General features: G+C 28.6%; 2 protein-coding genes across 3 annotated transcripts in view; both read left to right on the top strand.

Moving 5' to 3' along the window:
• LOC114121444 (ribonucleoprotein PTB-binding 2-like) overlaps positions 1–25,881 on the top strand; it is a 36,452-nt gene that overhangs the window by 4,366 nt on the left and 6,205 nt on the right. The gene's annotated exons all lie outside the window — the stretch shown is intronic.
• Positions 8,210–13,839, top strand: LOC126552832 (uncharacterized). The gene is made up of 2 exons (XM_050207866.1): positions 8,210–10,671; positions 13,140–13,839. Exons 1-2 carry the CDS (start codon positions 10,458–10,460, stop codon positions 13,814–13,816), a joined length of 891 nt encoding a protein of 296 aa, XP_050063823.1. The 5' UTR covers positions 8,210–10,457; the 3' UTR covers positions 13,817–13,839.

Raw genomic sequence — 25,881 nt, 5'->3', positions numbered from 1 at the left:
AATAACTCAACAAAATTCTGAATAGACTTATTAATTATTTCTTAGTATTTAATATTAAAAAAATTATAGTATTATTTCGCCTTAATATTTTAGAATTCATTAAACTACTTTTTATTTTTAAACTTTTTTTAACACTGTAAATGTTGACGAATCCATAGACCATAAGCCATCCACAATAAAAATCAAATCATACTAGATTTATTTATTCATCACATGAATATTTCGAATGTGCTTTTATTAGTACTGAATTCATGTATTCTAGTAAGGTCGTAAGGAATAAAATAAAACAAATTATAGAATTTTTTATAAATTATTATACTTAACTTACATGTATAAATAATAAAGCATACATACCTTATTATTTATTTATAAATTGAAAAAGCAGTTTAAATGAAAATATCTTTATCTTAAAAATATTCTCCGATTAAGTAGAACATTTTTTATAAGAAAAGTTTGTTTTATTTTAACTAAACATTATCTTTCTGTAAAACAAAAAAAAACATAATCTAGTCTAAGAATAACATTCTTATTTTATTATTTTTTTGTGTACTCAATATTTTAAAATAGTTTTTGTGTAATTTAAAAAAACTGAATTTATAAAAATAAATGATAGCATTTGAAATTATGTTATAATGAATAATGATTATACCTGCTTAACTAAAATTCAAATGTCACTAAAAGCATATTTTTACTAATGAATGCTCGAATGAAACAAATCTTGGAATATTTGCAAAAAATATCTGTTCAATACCTACCATAAAATGTATTTTTGTCTTAATTAGCATACTTTAAAATAAACATAAAACAAATATGTAAATTCTATAGTTCATATTTCTCTATGCTCTCTAATGATTAGGTACCTACTTGTTTTTTTTAAAATCAATATTATAATATAAATTATTATTTGTGGAATAATATACATAATTTTGTACAAAAGTAATAATAAGTATCGATTCATTTATACATTTATTACCAGTTACTACAAGTTTCTCAAGTTCTCTATGACTCACGTTTCACAATTTCAATAAAATAAATGATGACGTGAATTCAATATAAAACCATGAACCCTGACCCGACACATGACAATTCGCGCATCGTACAATATACGCTACTTATAACAAACCTACCTACATAATAATATGTTTATTATATATTATGTTACGAATGTTAACCATCCTGTTGATCATAGTTATATATCAATAGTATAATACAATGATTATTATACTAATATTAACTTATAAATAATAAGCATCTATAAAATATTAATCATATCTATTATTGTTATATAATATGCATTATATCTTATTGTATCTTATATTCTACCTATTGCTTTTGATAATTTTATAAAATGTCAATTTTACATAGTTTCAAATTCGATCTTAAGACTAATATTTCATTTCGCTGGTAGGTGGGAGAGAAATTACGTGACTTGAAACCGTGATTACTTGATATTTTATTTGAAAACAAGGATGAAATTGAAGAGTTAGACCTTGGTGGATTTAGGCATGTAATTTTTTGCGCTCTTGACAAATGTGTAAAACGAAAAGTCCGTTCTCTATTCCAAGGTAACTACGTGGTCAATGAGTATATTTAGATTTTTGATTTTTAATTTGCAAACCAAAGTATAAAGTAAAGAATTATGTTTTATTGTTTTCATTTCAATTTTTGAATTATCTTTAAATGTAAAACATATTGTATCAATTAATATAATATGTATTTTATATAAATTTGATCGGCGTGGTTTAGTTTTGTTTAATTTTTAAGTCTTATATATATTTGTAACTTAAAAAAAAAAATAAGTATACGGCTTAATAGGAAATGTTCTTATTCTTATTCCACTCTGTGCAATTATTTAAATCGTAATGGCCCAATCTTTATCCATTGTTATTCCTGAAGAAGAAAAAGGAGGAGTTTGAACCCACAAGTTTTCTATTCATTATCACGTTTTCCTTAGGTGTTGGTGAATCGCATAACCCATATTCATAAATGCGCGTGGGCTTATAGATAATTATTTCATCTAATACTTGTTTAGACTTATATGTGTGGGAAAAATACATAGTGCGTTTATTTCCTCTTATTTTAAAGGTTTTTGGGTTAAAATTACATTTTTTATTATATGTAAATTAATAATTATACAAAATAATAACAGTCCATTGAAACCGCTAACAATTTCCAAAAAAACTATATAAGTATTTTTATCTTCAGATTTTATGTAACATAATATTTCATGAATAAATGTACAATAGTAAATAAGTATAGAGTTATTTAAAGCTATAAAATGTTTAAAAAACAACACTGAATTGAAAAATATATCATACAAAGTAAATTGGGAAATTTATTGCATTAGTAAAGGGCCATTGTGTCCGAGGGCTTTTGTTGACAAGTTATAAGATAATTGTCAATTAAGAACTAATATTTGTATTTTTTTAATTGAATAAAACTGAGTCGGGTAATATTAAACTATTGATTGGAAGCTTATAAACTATTTTATCAGTCCCCAACTTTATTAATATTTTAATAAATAAGTCAAACTTTTTAAATTCCAATACTACATAAATTATTCTTTAATTTTGTGAACTAGGTGCTGTATATTTTTGGTTTTATTATTTAGGTAAACTGCATTGAAATAGTTGCTATTTTTATGTACCTAATATACCTAGTAGACTGTAGATATTATATATAAATAAAATAAACTTTTAATATTATATTAATTTTGGCAATTAGTCATGCGGTTTTTTGTATTATTTAACACAAATTAAATTATACTTAGTTGATAAAAATATACGTAAATATAATTTAATATTTTTATTAGTTAATTTGTTTGTGCTTAATTAGTTACATTTACTTAGCGCTTGCAAAGGAATATTTATCTTTTCGTTATTCGTTAATGTGTTTAAACATAAAACATTTTAATTTACTTTATATTTCAAAAATTTAAATAAATAATAGTAAAATATAACTCTTTAATATATTATAACGTTTAGTGGCATGGCGTGGTGTGACGAGTCGTCAGTGATGTAAGCAATCACTAAAAATTATATCTACCTCTTTCGCACAACACATGCATTTTGTGCAGAAGCTAATTATAATATTGTTCTTTCTTGTTTACTTTCCACTAATGGTAAAATTAACATCTTTATTATTATCATCGCTTAATTATAAATAAATTATATAATTATAATAAATATTATACACAATTATTTAAATAATTGACTATAATCATTAAATAAGAATATTGAAGTTATTGAGTAATACAGTTGGATTTTGGAAGTCAATGAATAGCGGTGCCGATGAAAATACTAGCGTCGTAGTCAACACTATAGAGTAAATATAATGATGCCAATTAAAACACGTATAATAAATTTGAAAATTGCTCATATAGTACTACCTTCCCTTATACTGTTCCATTTATTAATTACAATTCAATTACTTTTATACTAGATATAAACCAAGGTATAAACTGTAATAGAATCATATAAGAAATTTAAAATAGGGAAGGGAATTGGAATCGATTACACACATCATATTTCTCAAATTTATAAAAAATGTGCTGTTGACCTGCAAGGTTTATAGATAATTATCTATAAACCTTGGTTGACCTGAACGTTCGGGAAAAATTTTACTGAGTATTCTCGGCTTATTATCTTCCGACGGCTGAAACGCCCGTAACCAACAATATTATTTTTAAATTACTGACAAATAAAAATAATAGTATAATATCATCAAAAAAATGTAACAATATGTAATTTTACATTATTAGAACTTGAGCATGGCTTAAATTAAACTATTCATTTGGACATTTAAATATAATATATATTCATAACGTTTTATAACTGAAATTGTAAGAACCGCTTTACACTGCTTATATTTACGTCACGCCATTGGACTAACGTTAATATTAACTTAAATAGATTTGGCAAATAAAATATTGGATACGTTAATTATATAAGATGTATGAATAAGAGCGTGTTAGTATGTAGAATGCGTTTGAAATCCTAAAAGCTCTGTATAGTTTTTCACGTATGGTCGGCTGTTTCAAAACAGTATCATTATTTCCGCGGCGTTATGGTAATATCGGATATAAATGATACGAAACTTTCAATACCAATACCACGTGTCCGCGCGCCGCGTCTCGCCTCCACAAGGTTACTATCGTAATAATAATTATATTATTGTAATGCAACATACGGTATACCCGTAGTGTATAACCCGCGCATAATATTATAATAGTATAAACGTTTTTTATAATATTTGTGTAATAATCTCGTTGCCGTAACGGGGTTTTTCTCCTTGTCACAAATAAACGACTAATACGAACGCACACAATAATAATAAAAAAAAAATTATCATATTTTTATTGAGTTACTCAGTACTTAAGAGGACGCATGAGTTATCTTTGTCTTACATACATACAATATAGCAAATTTTGGTTCAGCGAAATTAATTTTATGCTGTTAACTTTGAGTAAATTTACCTACTATCAAACTTAAAGGTAATGATAATAATGTCTAGAATATCTCATAGGCTTTATTGATAAATTTTTAATTTTTAAGTGAGCATTTTAAAGTTAATATTTTATATAATTCACTAAAACTCATTTGAAAATTAAAATATAATAAAAGCCTACTCGATACACTAGATAATATTATTATCATCTTTAAATTTGATAATAGTTAAAATTGATTCTGTTGAACAAAAATTCGCTTTTTTTGTATATACCCATGTAAGACGGAGACGTGTGGTGTGCTTTTAAAAAATTAAACTTATTTAAGTCATATAAAACTCGCTTAAACGGCTCATATTCTTCTCACTCAATTCAATAACCAGTACATTTTGAGTAATATTAACTATGTATATATATTTTTTTTTTTTTTTTTTAAAAACCAGTAACAATCCGGTATGTAGATTTTTTTGTTACTCTGGGTTGTTTCTGTCTTACTGCCGCATATCAAAGTAAATTTAACGTTCAGAAGATACTCTGTTATTCTTAACGTGTGTGTTAGAATGAATCGACTCATCCGTTAACCTTAAACGTAATATAAAGTCATCTAATGTCCCGTATGACGTTTCTCTTGACACTTTAATTTTGAAAATTTTAAAATGCCCTCAAAAGGGTCGTGAAAACCGGTGTTTCGTTTTCGTCCACCGTTTTTCATCCCCCTCTTTTTGGTCAGAGTAACGTAGTTCCACCGCCGACCGTGATATGTCGTACACACACACACACACACACACACACACAACGACGTTTTAATAATATTATGCCTACTGTTACAATAATAATAATATCGACGACGACGCACGCACAATAGGCAAGCGTCGCCCCCGCCGCCGTTACACCTGTTGCACCGACGGCGGCCGACTACGCGAGGTGTAACGAAATACTACTCGAGGCGCATCGGCAATGGGTTCAACCGTGTACAAAACGCGGACGGGTAAAAACGACCGTGGCGGGCGACAAGGGGGGGGGAGAGTTTGGTCGCTACCGTCGAAAAAAAAAATAAAAAAAAAATTTTTATATATATTTATTTTTTTCTTTTCGGAGGGAATAAAATAACATTATTATATTTAACGCGTTTCTTATGGTCCGTTGACGGCGGCGGCGGCGGCCGGTTACTACACTCTTGCTCGGCGGTTATACTATAATATATTATTATTATTATTATTATAGTCGGACGGCGCGCGGCGGCGGCGGCGGTGGTGGTGGTAGTAGTAGCTAACCTGCTGATGCGGCGACCGAAGAACAACGACGGCGGCGGCGGAACCTTGAAACCGTCGCCGGTCAATGGCACCGGTCCGCCAAGTTCAGTACCACGGGCACTACACTTGCGTGTCCGCCACTGCCGGTTGTTAATACTCTGCGCGTGCGTGTGCGCGTAAGCAACTAGGAATAGTAGTGGTGTATAGTGTTAATAGTAATAGTCGTCGTCGTCGTTGTTGTTATTATTGTTGTTGTCGTTGCGCTATTTGTGTGTTACAATGGACGGTCGTGCAAAGAATACCTCCCCCTCCTCGTTTGCCGCGCGGCGTTGAAGCTGCCGCCGCGGCGGAGGAAAAGCCTCCTCGCCTCCCCCCCCCTTATCTCTCCACAAACGCCGCGCACGATTTCCCGACGACCCCGGCCGGCAAGATAACCGTCGTCGTCGTATCGCGTATCTGTACGCAGCGCGATATGACATCGGCACGCGGTTTTTCAGCCGTTACGGTCGACGACGCGCTGAAATCGTAGATGGCTTTGTTTCGTCTTTTCTCATCGATGTCCAACCGAATATTCGGCTCCCGGGTTGACTCTGGTCAACCCCCCCCCCCCCTCTACCAAATCAAAAATATGAAATTTACTGAACACTCCGATTGCGTTCTATTCGCTCAGAGACGTAATAGTATCATTTATAATTCCAAAGATCGTTGCTAGAAATCGCGGAAGAGAAGTAACCCCGACCAAGTCTTGCGTACGGTAGTGTTCCCGTCTCGATTCGGTACTACGATTAATAAGATCATAGTATTATCATAAACGATGGATGTGCCTACAATAAAAGAGGTGTCTGCCGTATATACGTGTTTTTTGTTTCTCGTATTCTAATGGAAGAAAATTACATTTTATTCCTGTTGTGTGTGGTGTCGTTGCACTTCCGGTTATCTAGGTGTATCGGCCAAACCAGTTTGACGCGTAAAAATATGCAACGTATCGTTCCCATAACCTTGCCGATTGGACAGTGGAATATTACGCCAAACGACTAATTTGTTTGATTAGTTAAATATTATTTCACGGGAATAATAATAATATACACTGATGTTTTCTATGTCTTCAATTCATAGTTCATATTATTTGTTTATAATAATAATAACTTAAAACTTTATGCTCGTGTGTGTGCGCATTTGTAGATTCTCGCCTTTTGGTTTGCTATGCTATTAATAAATTATTATCTATGTAGTTTATGACCGTTTTCTTCCTGTGATAATATACAGTTCAATGTTATTACTTTTCTTATTTCCATAATAATAGATCCAAGATGTTGGTTCAACAGCGTCACCATTTCCCTTGATACCACCTTCTATTTAGAACAATAATTTTGAATTTGTCTACAGTTATACTGTGATTAAAGATTGATATTGTTTGACTATATATAGTATCAGTTAATACTTTATTTACGGTGTTCAATAACCATTTTAAAATAATCGGCATCTATCGTTCAAAATAGTGTGTTTAATTCGTCTTGGATTTGTTTTTTTAACTACCTATTATTGTCACATTATTGACGTCCATCGTTATACAGTATAGTTTATGAAAAAAGTAAAAACTTATCGTTCTATATTCATTCAGAAATTTTTTTAGGTTAATGGGACTTGCAGGAAATAAATGACTTCTTTGTGCTATATGCATACTATACATGGAAAGTATACTTAAGTTTCGCGTTTATTTATCATATTGTATTAATTACTCAGCGTGTGTCAATGTACGTCAATGACCTACCGTGGAGGCCACGGGTTGTCCGAAATATATTATTATTCTTTGCTTCTTTTGCCCCGAGGCTCAAATTGACCTATAAAATGTTAAACATAACTAACGGAGGCGAGACTAAATGGTTCACATATGACACACACACAGTATGTAATATATCACTACAACTTACTATAATATTTTAGAGCGCTTATAATATTAGTATTTACATTTTGTTTAAAAATGAATAACAGCACTTATAAATAGGACTTATTAGTTTTTTCTCAAAATTGTATACACTCCTTTCATTTGATTTAATGTAAATATTAGATATTTTTAAAAATCTAAGTTCGATGTCCTTTCTTTTAAATTTATCTAAACTAATGTATAAAATAATATTGTATTGTACACCGTTAGTATTTTCGTATCAATTTTTTTAATTAAAATACATTAAATATATTATAAGTATAGATTTAATATAATAGTGTGCTGACTTAGAACTATTAAATTTTACTTTTAGTCGCTATCATAAATTGTATTTTTTTATAAGAACAAATATTTTGATACACTTTCATTAAATTTATGTATCTTTAAAGTTTATTATATAATATAAATTATAATTTTATTTGTACACCTTGCGGAACATTAACTCGTATAATATATACGTATATAATATGGAGGTATTGTTTTCATTAATTTATATTTAGTTAGTTTTTCACGGTGTTTGATTTTATTTTTACAAAGTTACAATGCTACTTTTGTTTGTATTTTTTCTCCAATACAACATGTCATTTATATCAATAACAGTTGATCGATCAATTTTTAAATTTGACGTTTTCCTGTCACAAAAACTTGATATTTAAATTAACTTAACTTATCTAGTTGTAAAACGCGATCAATCATTTTGGGACTTATTAAATGAATTCAGTTAAAACCAGTTCTTAAACAACAACAAAAAACCTCATTTCTTATTGTTTTGCCTTTCTTATTACCTTTTTTCATTATTTATTTTTCAAATTCCAAACCCTTGCACAATAAATCCTGGAACTCGCGCAAAATAAAAACGTCAAAGATATTAATACACAAACAAACGCATACTTATCGATCACTTTATAACGGATGGAAATTAATATTATTATAATTATTCGTTAAATATTTTATGCTTGAGTGTTCAAATGGCGGAACTGTATTTCATAATTATTAATTATATCTAATTATCTCAACGAGGTACGAATGGCCTTAAGTGTGGAGACATTAGGGGACGTAGCGCCCGCATGTGTTGTCTCCGTTTTACACTCACGATATAGTAAATTTTCGTTCACCAGTTTCAGTGTGCTTTTATTTTTAATACTAGAGTGAATCAACTTATTATCAAACTTTAAATATGAACATTATCTGTTTTCTCTCGTTGGTTTTTTACTATATTTTAGTTTGTAAGTGAGTTATGAGTATGAAAAATATTAAGTATTTGAAAATGATTATAATTCACTTAAAAATTAAAATATCGTAAAAAGCCAATGAGAGAACACAGATTATGTTCTTAACTAAAAGTTTGATAATATGTCAATTCACTAATATTAAAACTAAAAGCACACTATTGAAACTGATAAATGTAAAGGCGTACTTGTGTAAGACGGAGACAACACATACGGGTATGACACTGTGACGTCTTCAAATGTGTTTAACTCCTTAATTTTAAACCACATAAAAAAAATTTTGTATCTGTTTCGCTAAAAGAAACCGATGAATAGGATACTTTAGTTTCTAATTTGTGTTTTATTTTGGATCTTATTTATTAATTATTGATTATTAATACCTACATCAAAACAAGTTATCTATATATTTTCCATTTTTAAACTAATATCAATGTATAATAATATATATCATTTTCCAAATTTCAATACAATTTTTCATATTTTTTTTCTATCTCCAATTCGTTGTAGGTAATCTATTAAATATTGGTTTTAAAGTCATAGTTAATAAACGGTTTAAAATGACTTATAACTCGGCCTATGAATATTGTATTTCGCAAATGATACAATGGAATGGCCAATAATTTGAATGTCAAAATATGTGTAATTTTAGTATTCCCTAGAGAGCAAAGAAACTTACTGTATGCATTCAATATTTATTTATAATTATTATACATTATCTTGTTCCATTTTTTGTACTTTTAAATTATTTATTTCTTAACGATCCCGTTATTAATTATATTTTTTTGTGTTTTGTCCAGTGATTCCAGGCATTCCTAATTATATTATTGTTTTATATATAGTTCCAAATTACCGTTATTAAAATGCTGAAACGCACGTACGAATTCGTATTGAAATCGTTTTGAATATGTGTTTTTTTCACGTATCCTTCCTAGTCAGTTGTGAGTACCGTCTGGTACCTATATGTATAAGGACTGTGCCTGTGCTCGTTCGATCGAATTTCGATGGTATAATAATAATAATATAAAAATAATAATAGCGAGTTGTGTCCGTCTATTGTGTCTTGTATTTTTGTACGGTTTAAAAAAAAAAAATGTTTTCATATTTTCTTCTTTTGGCCGATCGGTCGACGACGTGTACGTCGTTGCTACTCGCTAATGGTGTTTCGGCGCGACCGTGCGAACTTGCCATGAAAAAAAAACATGTATTAAATAATCACGGTCCAGAGAACGCGTTTAAATGACATATTATTAACCATAAGGCTGGCAACACACGGGCGATATTTTACCGCACGACATTTTTACCGCGCCGTATTGTTACGGCGCGTTTTGTTAAAATGCATTAAAATGAATAGAGCACAACACACGAGTGTCCCGCCGTAAAAATAAGGCGCGTCATTTCGAAAACTGTCGCGTGCACCTTGACTATACCGTGCGTTAAAAATAGCGCGCGATAAGTATTTTCCGTTCATATGCACTAAAATAAATGAGCGGCATCACATGGGCCGTAATAATCGCGCGATAATTAAATAGTTTGTCACTTGCCTGTTGTTGATCGTAGTAGTCATACTTGTGCTTGTGCTGTTCAATATGTCTTCAACAGATGAAGAAATTCAGGTTCTTGACGAAGATATTTTGGATGTTGATCTTTTGATAACATTAGTAGAGGAAAATCCGTTATTATGGGATAAGACATTAGATTCATACTCGGACAGAAACGAAAAAAGGAAATGCTGGAAAGACATATTTTGTAAAATAAAACCAGGGTTTGAAGAGATGGATATAAAGGATCAAAAAATTATAGGTAAGTAAATTATAAAAATTGTTTATATTTATTTATTTAGAATAGAATATTATGTTTTATTAGGTGTAGTGATATTTGAAATCTTAAAATATTATAAAAAAAAATACTGAGTTTAAAATATTATTGAACATTAGTTGTTACTTATTGGGTAATTATTATAATGTGATCACTAAATAAATGGTTTTTGAACTAGGTACATTTTTTGTAGAGTAACATTAGATATTTGAATAACATTCTTTAAATTTTTTTTGTTCTATTCTATAACCTTTTTATATATCATGCTGCCAAGGTACAGCTCCAACTGAAGAAAAATAATCAGCAAATGTATTCCTCATATCATTTGCTGATCGTGTGCCACGGTCATATGTATTGTTTACATCCTCTAATCCATCAATAGACAGAGTATCTTGAAAATTTATTCCGTTTTTTTCGCGTACATAGTTGTGTAGAACGCAACATGCTTTTGTAATATCCACTGCTAATTCAGTTGTAACATTCATTGGCCGGTGAAAAATTCTCCATTTATTGGATAGTATACCGAACGCACATTCAACATACCTTCGCGCACGAGACAAGCGATAATTGAATATACGTTTATTTTTTGTTAAATTTCTGCCTCCATAAGGACGTAATACATGTTGGGAAAGACCAAATGCCTCATCTGCTACAAAAACATAATCTGCATTGATATTAGTATTCAATATTGGACAACTTTCAGGAATATTAAGTTCATTTTTTTGAAGCAGATTCCAAAATGTAGAATTTTTAAAAATTGTCGAATCTGAATCTTTTCCAAATGATCCTATGTCGACGTAAACAAATTTATAGTTAGAATCAACGATTGCTAGCAGGACAATTGAGAAATAATGTTTGTAGTTGAAATGTTGACTTCCAGTTCCCGATGGCTTTATAATACGGATATGCTTCCCGTCTATCGCTCCTAAACAATGGGGGAAATTAGCACGTTGTTCAAACTTAGCTGCAGTATCTTTCCACATATCCTCTGTCATAGGTGGCATTTGAATATGAGCAAGTTCTTCCCATACTACATTACAAACTTCTCTAACAATATTTCCTATCGTTGAAGCTCCTAGTTTGAAAAAATAATGTAAATCTTGGAATGTAGATCCGGTTCCTAGGTATCTAAATATAATAATAAATAATATAATATATGTAGTTATAAATAAAAAAAGAATTTAAGTGGGCTATTATAAAACTGTATAATAATCATTAAAAAATTGTTTTAAAAAATTAACCAAAAAAACTTTAAAATTGAATACAAGTTTTCTTATGAGTTGTTCTTATTGTAGTCGACAAAAATCAAAAATCGTTAGTCACAATTTTTTTTTTTTAAGCGTTTATATTTCAAATGTTTACGAAACATGTCAAACTCGCGAAAAATTGCAAGTAATTTTGAAGTTGAAAAATCATAAAATGTTTGTTTATATCTAAGGTTAAAAAATTCAACACTATGTTTTCCATAAATTTTTCTTCAAATAGCTATAAAGAAATTTCGAAACGTCATTATATGAAAAATGTTATGTTCGTTTGAATTTTAAATTTTTACAAAATTGCGTAACGAGAACGATTTATCCTCAAACGATTTTAAATATTTGTTATTATTCAAAAAGTATAAGTCATAAATACTTGAAAATTTCACCAGTTATTTAGATTTACATTTTCTCTTTACATGATTTAATTTTGAAAATATTTTGCTTATTTTAATGCTATTTTTAGACATTTGAAATATTATTAAAATTTGTTTTTGTTTATTTTTTAATTATAAATATCGATAAAATTTTTTGGTTGAGTCAAAATACTTGAAAATTTAATACAAAATTCCTCATAAGATAGTATTATAGTGATTCAAATATTATAAGAATACATAGGCACAGTTTTTTTTTGTTAGCATTTGAAGTTCAAATATTGACAAAAATTCGTCAAAATCATGAATATTTGCAAATTACTTTGTAGATGTAATTCATAAAAATTTGTATATTGTAAATTATATTGTTAAGTTTCAATTTAATTGATTTGAACATAGTATTTCATCCAATTTTGAAATTAAAATAACTATAAAATCAAATCATGCCTATGTATTTTTAATATTTTCAACTGTTATATTGTAACAATATATTAGAAACCATTTATTAATTTTTTATACTTTTGACTCAACAAATACAATTTTATTGATATTTACAAAAAGAAAAACTAAAAATTGAAAACTGAAAATGTGACTAAATAGCTCAATACCAGTCAGAATATTTTAAAAACTTTTTAAAGTATAGGAAAACCGATTTTGTGTAAAAATATTCCTGTTTTTTCTTAATTTTGTTTTTGTCTTTTTTCGGCACTATTGCAAACTACTGAGAATATATTATGTACAAAAAAAAAAATTAAAAACTAAAAAAAAAACATCACTGTAATACGAATTCTAACAACTAATTATAATATATATTTATAAATAGGAGATAACATCGAGAAAAAGTGGAAACACATTAAAGATGCGTACTTTAGATCGATTAAAGAGAATAAACCAAAATCTGGAGATAGAGCGAAGAAAAAAAAAAAATATATCTACCATGACCAACTGGGATTTCTTATAAAAACTGTTCAACCTAGACCAACCACAAGCTCTTTAGAAATACAACCAGAAAATGTTGATGAATCACAAATAATTGATTCTTCGGCTGAACCTCCTATGCAACATGTAGAATTGTGTTCTAATCGAACCAAAAAAAAAACTAAAAATGTTGAGGATAAATTCATGGAGTACTTGGAAGAAGCAACAAAACAAAAGAGCCAAAGTCAGAATGTGATTCAAGAAAAAGACGAACATGAGAAATTTTTTGATTCGTTGCTTTCTATTGTCAGACAATTTGATGATGATCAAAGTTTGATGTTTAGAGCAGAAGTTATTAACGTAGTACAAAAAATAAAAAATGGCTCCACCTACTCTTCGGTTCAATATCAACAACCCCGACCAATGCAGCATTTTTATGATCCACCTCGTACCTACTACAACTATAACTTACCATCTAGCGCACCTTCTTTTAGCTCATCTTCCTCATCGCCTCAAGTTTTTTTCCAACCCGATACATTTACAGACGATCAAACATTTACGAATGGACCAAACATGAGTTAATTTAAATTTAAGGGTTGCATTTTAAAAATTTAACAGCTATTCATTATTTTTTTTCTATATACTTAAATTTAAAATTTGTATTAAAAAAAAGGTTTGTTTTATTATTATTTGTTACTAGTACTGATAGGGAGTTCAATATTTATTTTGTTTTTAATATTTATTATATAATATTTCGTACACATTATACATACAGTATAAATGTCCTATGTTTTACATTTGTTAAACAATTTTCTAAATATTCTTATAATACAATTATGAAAAATTATTAAATAAATTGTTATGCTTACCTTAATGTCACTGCCAATTTTTCAGCTGGAGAAATAGCCTTCCGCATATTTGTATCAATTTTTAAAAGTTTTTCTCCCAAGTATGTGGATAGTAGCTCATCAAATGCAGAAACGCTCATACGAAAAAAATTAAAAAACTTCTCAGGATCACTTCTAAGGCCTTCAAAAATTAAAGTAAACGCGCCTTCGGATGGACGAGAACTAACTAAAGGATGAACCCACATTTTCCTGTTGATTTTTTTCTTCTTTTTTATTAACAAACGGTAACCCAAAAACAAAATAATGTTTTCGTCTGCCATGGTTGACATGTCAGCACATACTGAAGAATTTTTGTTCAAATCGCCAAGTCGAGAAATACTGTGCGGTAAAATGACGCTCGTGTGTTGTTCAATGTTTTTACTGCGCGTATTATTTTTGTTTAACCGTAAAATGTCGCGCGGTAAAATAACGCCCGTGTGTTGCCAGCCTAATATGTCATATTCGTTCCATCATTATTGTCATCATTATTATTAGTATGTGCGCACACGATAATATATTATATCAAATATATAAATCGACATCGAAATATTATCATCGCTCGTATACCGTTGGTTCGTTCACCCGGACTGCTCCGTATAATAATAATATAATGTTATATTACTATTATTACTGTTGTTATTGTTGTTATTATTGTTATTATATATCTGGTAAAGAAATCGTTCGAGGAATCGGTTCATCGTTGTTCCGACGGTGTATACGACGCACGGCCGGCCAGTTGACCCAGAGCGAATAAAGTCTGCTTCGACGGCGGCGGTGGTCGCCAAATAACGGTTTTGCCATTTATGCGTGTGGTTTGGGCTAGATAGTACATAATATAATATTATATGCCCATTTACCATTCTACCATATTATATATATAGTATATACCAGGTATTTTATACCTATTTTATAATGGTTAAATTATTAAATCTACCGAACGGTACTACAATAGAAAATCGACCTGTAAACGCTATTTATAACCCGGTTAACTAAAACTAAAAAATATCTTATCATTACTGTCTGTAACTGCGATAAAGAAAATAATATTAAATTGTGATATGAGAAGTAAATAAGAATTAATGCTTAGCTTAAAAAACATTGTACGTTGTAACAGTAAATAATTAAGTCATGAGGACGTCCTCGTCTTGGGCGGCGTTAGAGTGTGGTTAGGAGTGTTAGGACCACCACCACTTCAACGCCGAGACGATAGTGCATTGAACCCGTTGACTTCTTGTGGATGAACTTCAAGAAACTTTGAACTAAATATAAAACGCGATCTTTGAGTCTTGGAATACCGAGGTTTTTCCGTTTTATGTATGTTTAGTTTTCTTGCAAACTATAAATCATAATTATAGTGTTATTCTTATGGTTTCTTTCTAAAAATTTTTGCAATTTATTCAAATGAGTTTGTGCATATTTTTCTCAAATAGGACAATTTAAGCAGTGGGCGCAGTATTCGCTATAAGTTATCTGCTCGTAATACGTGTATTATATATTAATACTATTATAATACCTACTTATCATACCAAGCTGCTCCGGATTGGTCTAATATGTTTGTTTCGCTAATGATTAATTTAACTACGCACTGAACCACACGGAGCATAGTAATGATAATAATATTATTTAATATTTTATTGCCTTGTCGATTGCTTAGAAAATGTTGTTAACATTACAATTCTCATTGGAATGCTATTAAACTATAATATTTCAATGTAACCGATTTATGGCCCCGAACATAATTACAGTTAAATTAATTATAAACTATTTATAACAATCTTGTATGATGGATGTTCTATATACTTGACGTAATTCGTATTTTAAAAACCGACGAATTCAGAAAACAATCATTGATTATGATAAAAATACAATAATTCTCTATAAAATATTTAAAAACCCGCGATGTGCACGTATTTACTTTAATCATTTAAATTGCGCTAACCTGCGTAATAAATCATTACGAATTTACGAATCTACGTTAAAATTAAGAAAAACAAATTTTTTAAATCAATGAATCAACAGGTTGGTTTAATTTTACATTCCATAATAATTTAATTCAATAAAAAATGTATCTATGTGCTAATGTTCCCACATACTTTTTACCTTAATTTTACCTTGTTTTGTTTAACTTATACTTATTTATTGCTTGTTCTCGTATTATTTATTTAATTGTTACTGTACTTTAACCCTAGCCTTTAATTATTAAATAAAATTACGTTTATTTATAAATTGCTTATTGTATAAATTTAAAAAAAAAATTGAGTAAATTTACTTTCGATAAAAAAATAATTCTCACTTTGTCTCTAGCTACCTAATCATAATGTCGACAATCAAACATTAAAACCAATAATAGGTTTTTTCATTTTTGCCATTATTGGTTTTAATATTTTGATTTGTGATTTAAAAAATTTACGAATAATAAAACATAATATATTTGACCGGCGCAAATTCGGAAATCAAATTGTTTATAATACATCTTGTGTCGAATTGCCATTTGTTTTCTTTGCATGTTATTTTTTTCTCGGTTGTCGTCCGTACGTGTTAAACACTCGAATATCGTACCAACTGAACCAAAAATTCATAATATAATATAATATAATACGATAAAAATCGAACATGAACACGTTTTTGTGCGTATTACACAGTCTTATAGCATTCGATTAAAATAACGACAAAAAAAAAAACCGTCAGAATTTCGACCGAACAATATTCCGTATTCCTACCTTTAAGGTTTTGAACAATAACGTACTTGTACAAAATAAGTAATATGTTATAAATATTATATTTATTATATAACTATATAGCAAAGTGGTAACAATGTGACTATACTATATTTTACTTTATATCTTGTATAATAAAATATTATACATATTATAAAATATAAATCGTCCCATTCGTCTGAGGGTGCAAGTCACGATCACGTACGTCGTTTGTCCGAGGAGGGATAAGCGAGTAATACGATTATATGAGAATAACCACCAGTCTTATGATATTATGCGTTTTATTTAGGTCTACAGTAGTGTATAATTTATTACGTTAAGAAAAATACGAAAAGCGCTGCGTGTGTTCAGAGTTTGAAATTTCTGGGAACAACCCTGATTTTAAATTGTATCCTTTATTGAATAGCCGCTGCAGCTTGCGTCACCGCATCGACCACTCACACTTAATTCTTCCTGCAGTTGCACAGGGTACAACATCGGAAGGTCACCTGACATTCGGCTTCCGCCACTTGACTCGAAATATTATCATGTACACGTTTGCTTGTTAATATGAATAAGGTTCAATGATGATGAATGGCATACCTACACAACAATACACAACCTATAGATGTTATACATTTTGAGATATTCTTTGCATTCGGGATGACATTTTTCAATTTTAAACTACTTTTCAAATAGCCATAATTATTGACTTTATGGTACAATTCGTACATTACGTTTTTAACTAATCTAATAATCATATGAAACCTAAAATATTATATTACTGTATATTTCGATTTGTGGCAATTTTACTACGTTAAATAAAAATCGATTTTTGAGTTCTGTGATGTTAATTAATCATCAATATTCGGCTATGCATTTCATGATTTGTGGTTATTTTAGCATCTTATAGAATTTAATACTGCACCATATTTCAGTTAATTACGTTCTCGAAGACTATGACATGTGTAGACAATACAGCCATATCTTAAAATAAATCAGTCTTACGCTTATTTAAAAAATCTAAATTCGACAGTTAGGGGGGACTTATTTTCAGATGTTTTGATCAGCTTATATACTTGCTTTACTGTATGTTACTACTTGCTACAGGTATTTGGTCTATTTAGAAGAATAGGAAATTTGCCACACAATGTAGTAGGATATTTAAAATAAATACACATAAGGAACTTGAAATAGATAGTTTTTAATGTCAATAAGGCTTATTCTAAACGTTCTGATCAGTTTAATTATGTGATATGCATTTTGAAAACAAATTTGGATATTCTATTATTTAAATGATTTTATCTATAGGGTCGTCAATAGAAATGTAACTTTTTACTATTATGAAAAGTTTTGTTATAATAATTTAATATAATTAATTGATAAAATTACATTGGTTTGTTTTCAGTACGCTTAAATTACTAGATCGGTTTCTCATCACGCTATCATTATTATTTAATACTGAATAAATAGAACGTGTGTCTATCCGTGTTTCTCACAACGTCGTCGTTAGTTTTCATCTTTTTCATTAATTACATTTTTTTACAACACGATAAAAGAGAAAATTAAATAGCTTGTACACTCTAATTAACAATATTCTTTTTTTGCATAAATAAGTGCTGATATTTTTAATGTTTTTAATAAAATCAAGTTTTTTTTTCTTTCGTGATAGGTACATTGAACCATGTTGAAAAACTGTGTACTTATAATTTCATTAATGAGTTACCGAATGCAAAATAATAATAATATTTTTGCTTATTTTAAGTATATTGTATTATTGTAAGATATTTTTTTTATTATTATTTAAAATTTATAGTGACATATTTACATAACAACATATAAATCACTATTATACATAATAGGTATATCCAAATACGAAATCTTGTTCCTACACATATTTTTATATTGTATTATTGTAAATAATCAATAATTAATTTTTATTATGATAAAATGATAATACTTAAATATTATTATTATGTTCTATATTAAGCCTCTCAAATGGTTGGTTTGGTTAACTTTAAGCATTTAACTGTTTGAGTAGCACTTACAAAACAAATTATTTTTAACTCGTTTTTTACTAACACAAACGTATATTATACATAACTTTTTTTATGCACATCGCAAATTTGTCAAAAAGTATATCAATGAGTCTGTAGTATCAAATTGTGACAATGTCAGATATTATAATATTATATCATTATTATCGCACGATACATCATTTTATATTTTTATAACGAAAAAAAAAATAATTTTTAGATAATGTTATAAAAGTAAAGAAAAAAAATGTCCACGTCGTGTCCCGGAATTCTGCGCGTGTATTTTAGATAAGGAATACGATAAGAAAACGATAAACGACAAAGTAACGCGCTGCAAAATATTATAATTGAACAATATTATATTATCACAGCGCAACATAATAATATCGTGTTTAGTTTTAAACGAAATACGCCAACAGGTCACGAGGGATGGGTTTCAATGGTTTCATGCATTCATTTTAACTATTACGATATTTATTTCTATAGTGACACTTGTCGTAATGCATAATAATATTTAATAACATAATAATAATTATCATTAATATTTTTTGACGTTAGACTCGTGTCCAATGTATAGGATATTAGATATATCTAAGAGTTGATGATATTTTATTTTTTCCAGTCCTACCTGATGATCCACAACGGTCGACAGCCTTGCAGAGTGTATATTATACTTAATCCTTGAACACAATTTTTTGTTTTTAGTTCGGCCGATTACCGTTAATTCACCTTAATAACATCTCGATTCACACTATCGATTTGACACATCAACTCTATGATCGTCATTCTTATTATTTTTTTAAAAAACTTGACATTCTTTAACATGCGTCTTATCGTCGTTGCTCGTGCACGATAATATTATATGTAATATTAAATCACGTAACCTAATGTTTGTAGCGTATAATATTGTATACTAATTTTATGTACCTATAACAGTATATATCTAACCTGTATTATATATTATTATATTATACACGCATGATAAATAATATACAGACGCCAAAGAACCGTTAGAATTAAAAATCATGTGTGTCTTACAAAAGTACCGTTCTTTAGGGACTTGTCGAGAAGATTCCTTTTCCCCTTCCTAACACTATCTTTCTCACTGTCTCTCTCACACTGTGCTCCGTGTTTTTGTCCTTGGGCGAGTTAACACTCTAGTCGATTGTATCCACAGTTGAATTTTTCGTTATTTTTCAAACATTTACACGGTACGTTATACAAACGATTCTTCGTTTTAAGGACAAAATATTCTATTGACAATATTGAGAACACGGTCGGAATTCTTTATTATAGTGTATTTTTTCTGAAATTCGTTTAGTCTGTTTGAATAGTATTTTTTTTTTACAATATTAATATTATATATTACTCTATTTATATAGATGTCGTAAAACGTTCTATGTGTATTAATATATTAGCTGTCTTATTCCGTATTATACTTTTTCATTTTATTTTTTCCATTGCATTGAAACACAAAAATTGTATATTTTAATCATTGTCTATCACTAGCTAATGTTACCTTGTTGAAAAATTTTACAAAAAAATAATTTTTTTACCCCTAATTATTAGAATTAGAAAAAAAGTATGACTTGATGTTATCGATCAACAGTTTGTATAGATTTTTAATACAAAACTATAGTACCTATTCACTATTTGCATAATCGATTTTTCAAGATTGTTAACATATTATACATTTGATTGTACACTGTAATTAGTAATTATTAATTAGCAATTATATTCGGTACAATTTTATTTTAAATTTAGTTCTACGTTATTATAATACTTTATGGTTTCCCAAGTCTTATAATTTGTGAATAATTATCGTCTTGGTTTCCATACCTAACCTTTTCATAACCTGTACGAGGGCTGAGTATAACATTGCTTTTTAGAATCTTTGATAGAATTGTTCGGTTAATCCTCCTCCTTGTACGAAAAGTTTCGAAAGTTCTATATTTTGTTGTTTGTATATAGAATAGAGAAGGATAATGTATCGATGACTGTTATTATTTTGTCTTACAATCAACAGCATTTCATTAGCAATAGTAATGTAAAACGAGTTTGTCTGTAAGGTCGTATTAAAAAAGAAAAAGAAAAAACCAATTAAATATATCATGAATTGAATCACTGTATTATTTTGCCTCGCTGACATAAAGAGCAGCGCGTGCATCGTCTCGTTGACATAGATTTGTTATTATTATCAATCAATTGACTCGTCACAAACGCATCCCGTCGATAAAATAACAATAATATATGTTTCTTTGATAACATTTTTATATGTATGTGCTCTTACTAAGAAAAATTGTATTAATAAACGCTCTGTATACGACACATTAACTTTATATATAATATTACAAAATATTACATTGTAACTTATGGAAATAGTATCCCAAAGTACCTATAATTTTGTTCGTTTGATATTTTAGGTATCTAAAATTAGTTATTCGATGTGGCCATCGACCCGATTCGACGAAAAGTACACTACTCATTTAATATACGCAGTTTTAACAAAAAAAAACTATAAACTACTCTTTTTTTGTTAATAAACGGAGTCGTACAATGGATGACACGCACAATGCAATATTAATTACAATTCTGTAATATTATACCCTATTTCGTGTCTGTCAACGTAATGGTTAACGAATTATACATGATTTATATTATACAATCAGATTATGGTGTATATACAATATACATATTACATATTTACAAAGTTTTTGCTTGTTCACATAAAATATGTATAAATACCTATATACCTAGTTGTTGTTTCATACAATTAAATATACTTGGGGTCTTTGGATCGCAGAATATTTGTATCTCTACATTTGACTTATAAATTGTTTTATGAAACACGACGTTTTTCTTTGATAATTTAATTTAACTTAGCTTCTAATGGTTTTTTAATTTATTTTACCGATATTAATGTTAATGATTTTTAAATAGATTCAAAATTATCAAACCAAATAGTTAGGTACCTTATATATAAAACCAACATTTTATACCTATTGCTTATCATATATTTCGTATGTGTCGTAGTGTCGATTTATTAAAGTAAAAGAACAACAAAAATAGACCGAAATGTAAATTTATAACTTATCTAAAAGGGTAAATTTTTGAAATGTTATGGTATGATATAGGTATTAAGTTTAAATACTGTAACCACCTTCCATTTTAAATAAAGTAGAATTTTAGTGTATAGTTTGACCGTTAAAGTAAGCCACGAACTTAGAATTTGGATTTTAATATTCACTATCCGCTGATCTGTATTGTATCCAAAAAAAAATAATACCGATTCGTACTACATTTTTATAGAGGAACTGATTGAAGCTATTAGAAAAAGTAATTTATAAATTCCGTATTTTTGTATTATGTTTAGGTAGAAATATTTATAATTTAATATGTATTTATAGACATTTATGTCTGCATTTATGTATGTTTGAAAACCATATAAGAGAAATTAGTTTGATAAAATTCCCTATGAATTATTATTATTATTATTCATTATCATTATTACAGTAATGTGTTGAGTGTGGTGCCCTCTTAAATTCGTTTGAGATTCGAATTCGAATTATTACAGACCGCGTCGATATTATAGTCTATAAAATATTTATAAATTTATAACCATCGTATTTTAGGCGATGGAATATTTTGCATAACTTTCCGCTGAGATAATAAATAATTTCTACTCACGGTACGCTCCCGTTAATAAACTTTTGGCGGTTGGTTTCCACAGCGTGCAGCAGATAAACGAAAATAACTAGTGCCATCTGTGCAGTTCTCTCGAATTATATAGTTTCTTCGACTAAGAAAATTTGCTCATTATTTATACGAACGCGGCCAATATTATTAAATACCACTGCAATGGTTTTTTCTCGCAATTATCTACATCATGACCTATCATCGTTTAAAATACGTATTGCGCGATTGTCATCGTTTGAAATGACATCGCATCGCTATCGTTGGGCTTGGGCCAGCAGGACGATATTAAAAAATAATAATTGTGATTGGATAACAATAGTTGACTACAGTAGTTATTAAACTATGCGTAGAGTATTCACGTATTCACCGAGCATGATCCTTCTCCTATGTTTTGCAAATGCTTATGTATCGAAATCAAAATTTAAATGAATAAATCAACATTTTTGAAAATAAAGTCTTAATGAGTCAGTGAGAGATTTAGTTATTCATCCCGTATATATACAATTTATACATTGCTGTTGCTGAGTTCCTTTGCTACAGCTATTGTAGATACCTATATATATATTATGGTCCCTCTTAGTAAATGGAGGAAAATTATATGTGTTATATCACAGACTCTTTTTGGTATGAGAAAAAATAAAGAAAAAAATGGCATATATAATTATTGGAATTCAGCCATCTGTTCCACTTACTTTTTTAAATCTTGTTTTACGATTCGGGACGAAATATCATAACATAATAATATATGAGCGGGCTACGGCCTGATTAAACATCGCGAGAAATGTGTTCTATGTTTTTTCCCTTAAGACGCGATAATAATAACAAAACTAAAAAGAAAATAAATACATATTATGACGACTGTACGAAATAAATTACCATGTACTTCAATGGTCCATAGTACACGTACGTCGTACACGTTGGCAGCAGTAAAACTTTAATGTTATATTACGACGGCGTGCACACATTATAATAACAATAATAGTAATAATAATGTTCATAAATTGTATGCAGATAGTGAATTGTTTTTTGCTAACCTTACCTTCTGAGTTACCTCTTTGGGGGTGTCTCCAAAACGGCAATACGGTATTCCAATTCGTGATAAAAATATTAGATTTATAATAATAGTTTATAAATAATTACTTACTTTATAGACTCACTGCGCTAATAAAAAACTATTTTTAAATAAGCTTCTAAACCAAAAAATCAAAACTTTCAAATAAAATATACATGTACGAGTACATCATAATATTTGACGTGAAACAAATAATTCTTTTAATAAAATTACTCAGCAAAGTTATGAAAAAAGATTACTTAAAGTTAAATACGATAAAATGATAGTAATTTTTTCGGAAAACACTATAGGTTCGACAAAATATATTATTGAAATTTTCTACTCTGTGAAATATTATTTTACATTTTCGTTAATATTTTTTAAAATTGAATATAATTTGATTTCTTTTCAATCTACAAAAGAAAAATTATTGTCATCGACTTGAAACTATTATGGTGAGCAAAGATTACTAACGGTAATTCTTAATATACAATTGTATAAAAAATCTTCAACATAGAGTGGATAAAGTTCAAAATTGTAAAAACATTCGGTGTCATGTAAGATATTAGTTTATTTATTTTATAGTTGTTATATAACATTAATATAATGCATGGTATAAACCATATATTATTGTATATCGTGTTTGGAAATGGGATAACACGTGTTGTGAGTTTGTAAAAAATTACTTCCACACATGGCTGAGTATTGTTATTTAGTCATGTTTACACACATATTTGACTGCATGGTATAATGTATATAGTAAAAAAAACATTGAGTCTACACTCGGATCATGTTATGTATTATTTTTTATAGAGTACCTATGCTTTTACATTTTAAACATAAAATCTATTGATATGATTTTTGGTCGAGCCACATCATTTTTTATGTCCGGCTATTATACGCTTTGGATTTATTCGTTATTGGGCCCTTCATATACTCGTATGACCATTCTTAATTTTTCTGTATATCCGACCACAATATAAGTTCGATTTTGCGCGTTTTCGACGTATTATGATTCTCATAAGCACCGCTTATGTATCTTTAATTATGTATTTATATCGTTAAATGTTCGTAGATTTAACGACTTAACATTCAAAATCTAAATACGCTGAAGAACTGTATATCTAATAAATAATAACTTATTTATCTATATATTTATATAACTTTTAACAGCCTAAAATAGGTTGGCCCCATTATATACCATTACTTAAAACATGTGCTTTAGTACTTTTTAGATTTTAAATTTGTAATTAATGTACATTTAAAAATATATATATGAATAAATTTATGAACATCGTATACAATTATAATATTTACTTTATAAAATGAAAAAAATACTAATAAGCTTTCATGCATTTTAGGTTCAGATGTTATATAAATATTTCATTAATGGACAAAAAAAATAATAAGCCTGTTAAATAAATATAAGTATAATTATAATTTTCATTGGCATTTTATTAATTTGCCACCGAATTCCATCTATTTCCATTAATGGTGCAATAGTATTTTAAAAGCTTTATAAGTACCTATATTAAAATTATAATATAATTATTATTTTTATTGTATGTAATATAATATTTATTTAAATATTTGTCCTATAATATTATAATTAGGATTTTCACATAAAATAAAATATTTTTAAAATTCATTAAAATTACTTTTATAATAATAACTTATTGTACATATTGTTTTATTGTTTAAGTTGGGGCTACAAAATCATATTATGTCGAATATGACTAGATAAAAAGGAACCATAAATTAAATTTTTAACGACAAGTATGTCTACCATGATATTGATTTTTAAAAAAACGTGTAGCGTATAATGAGTTGTTATAATTGTATATAGACAAATTATTAAGTCAGGACAACAGTTTGATATCTATAACACGTACATTAAATAATATTTAGACATGAGGCATAGCAATATAAAATAACACTATTATTGAAAAAAACGAAGTAACGTAAATTATGATGAAACTATTTAAAAAAAAAATGTTTGTGAAATGTTGTTGCAGATTTTATTTATTGCATAATTGCTAATACAATAATACAATATAATTTTTTTGTTTTTATTATCTTATTCTTCGTAAAATATTGGAATATTAATTGTTGAGAAACGAGAAAAATGTATTATGGACCCTTGTAGGTATTTCTCTTATGGTTCTAAGAATGATGGAATTAGTATTTTTTTCTCTTAAATAACATTTAAAGGTCGTTGGAAATTCGCCATAAAAAAAATTATAATATATAATATTATAATATAATATAATATAATATTTTA

The sequence above is a fragment of the Aphis gossypii genome, chromosome X, assembly GCF_020184175.1.
Source record: "Aphis gossypii isolate Hap1 chromosome X, ASM2018417v2, whole genome shotgun sequence".
In the NCBI taxonomy this organism is placed as follows: Eukaryota; Metazoa; Arthropoda; class Insecta; order Hemiptera; family Aphididae; genus Aphis; species Aphis gossypii.
This window is presented reverse-complemented; position numbering and strand designations above follow the sequence as displayed.

Bases quoted from the DNA above. Each gene is read 5' to 3' on its own strand.
- LOC126552832 (XM_050207866.1), top strand. From the start codon at position 10,458: ATGTCTTCAACAGATGAAGAAATTCAGGTTCTTGACGAAGATATTTTG. The intron at 10,672-13,139 runs GTAAGTAAATTA...ATTTATAAATAG, and splicing joins AAAGGATCAAAAAATTATAG to GAGATAACATCGAGAAAAAG.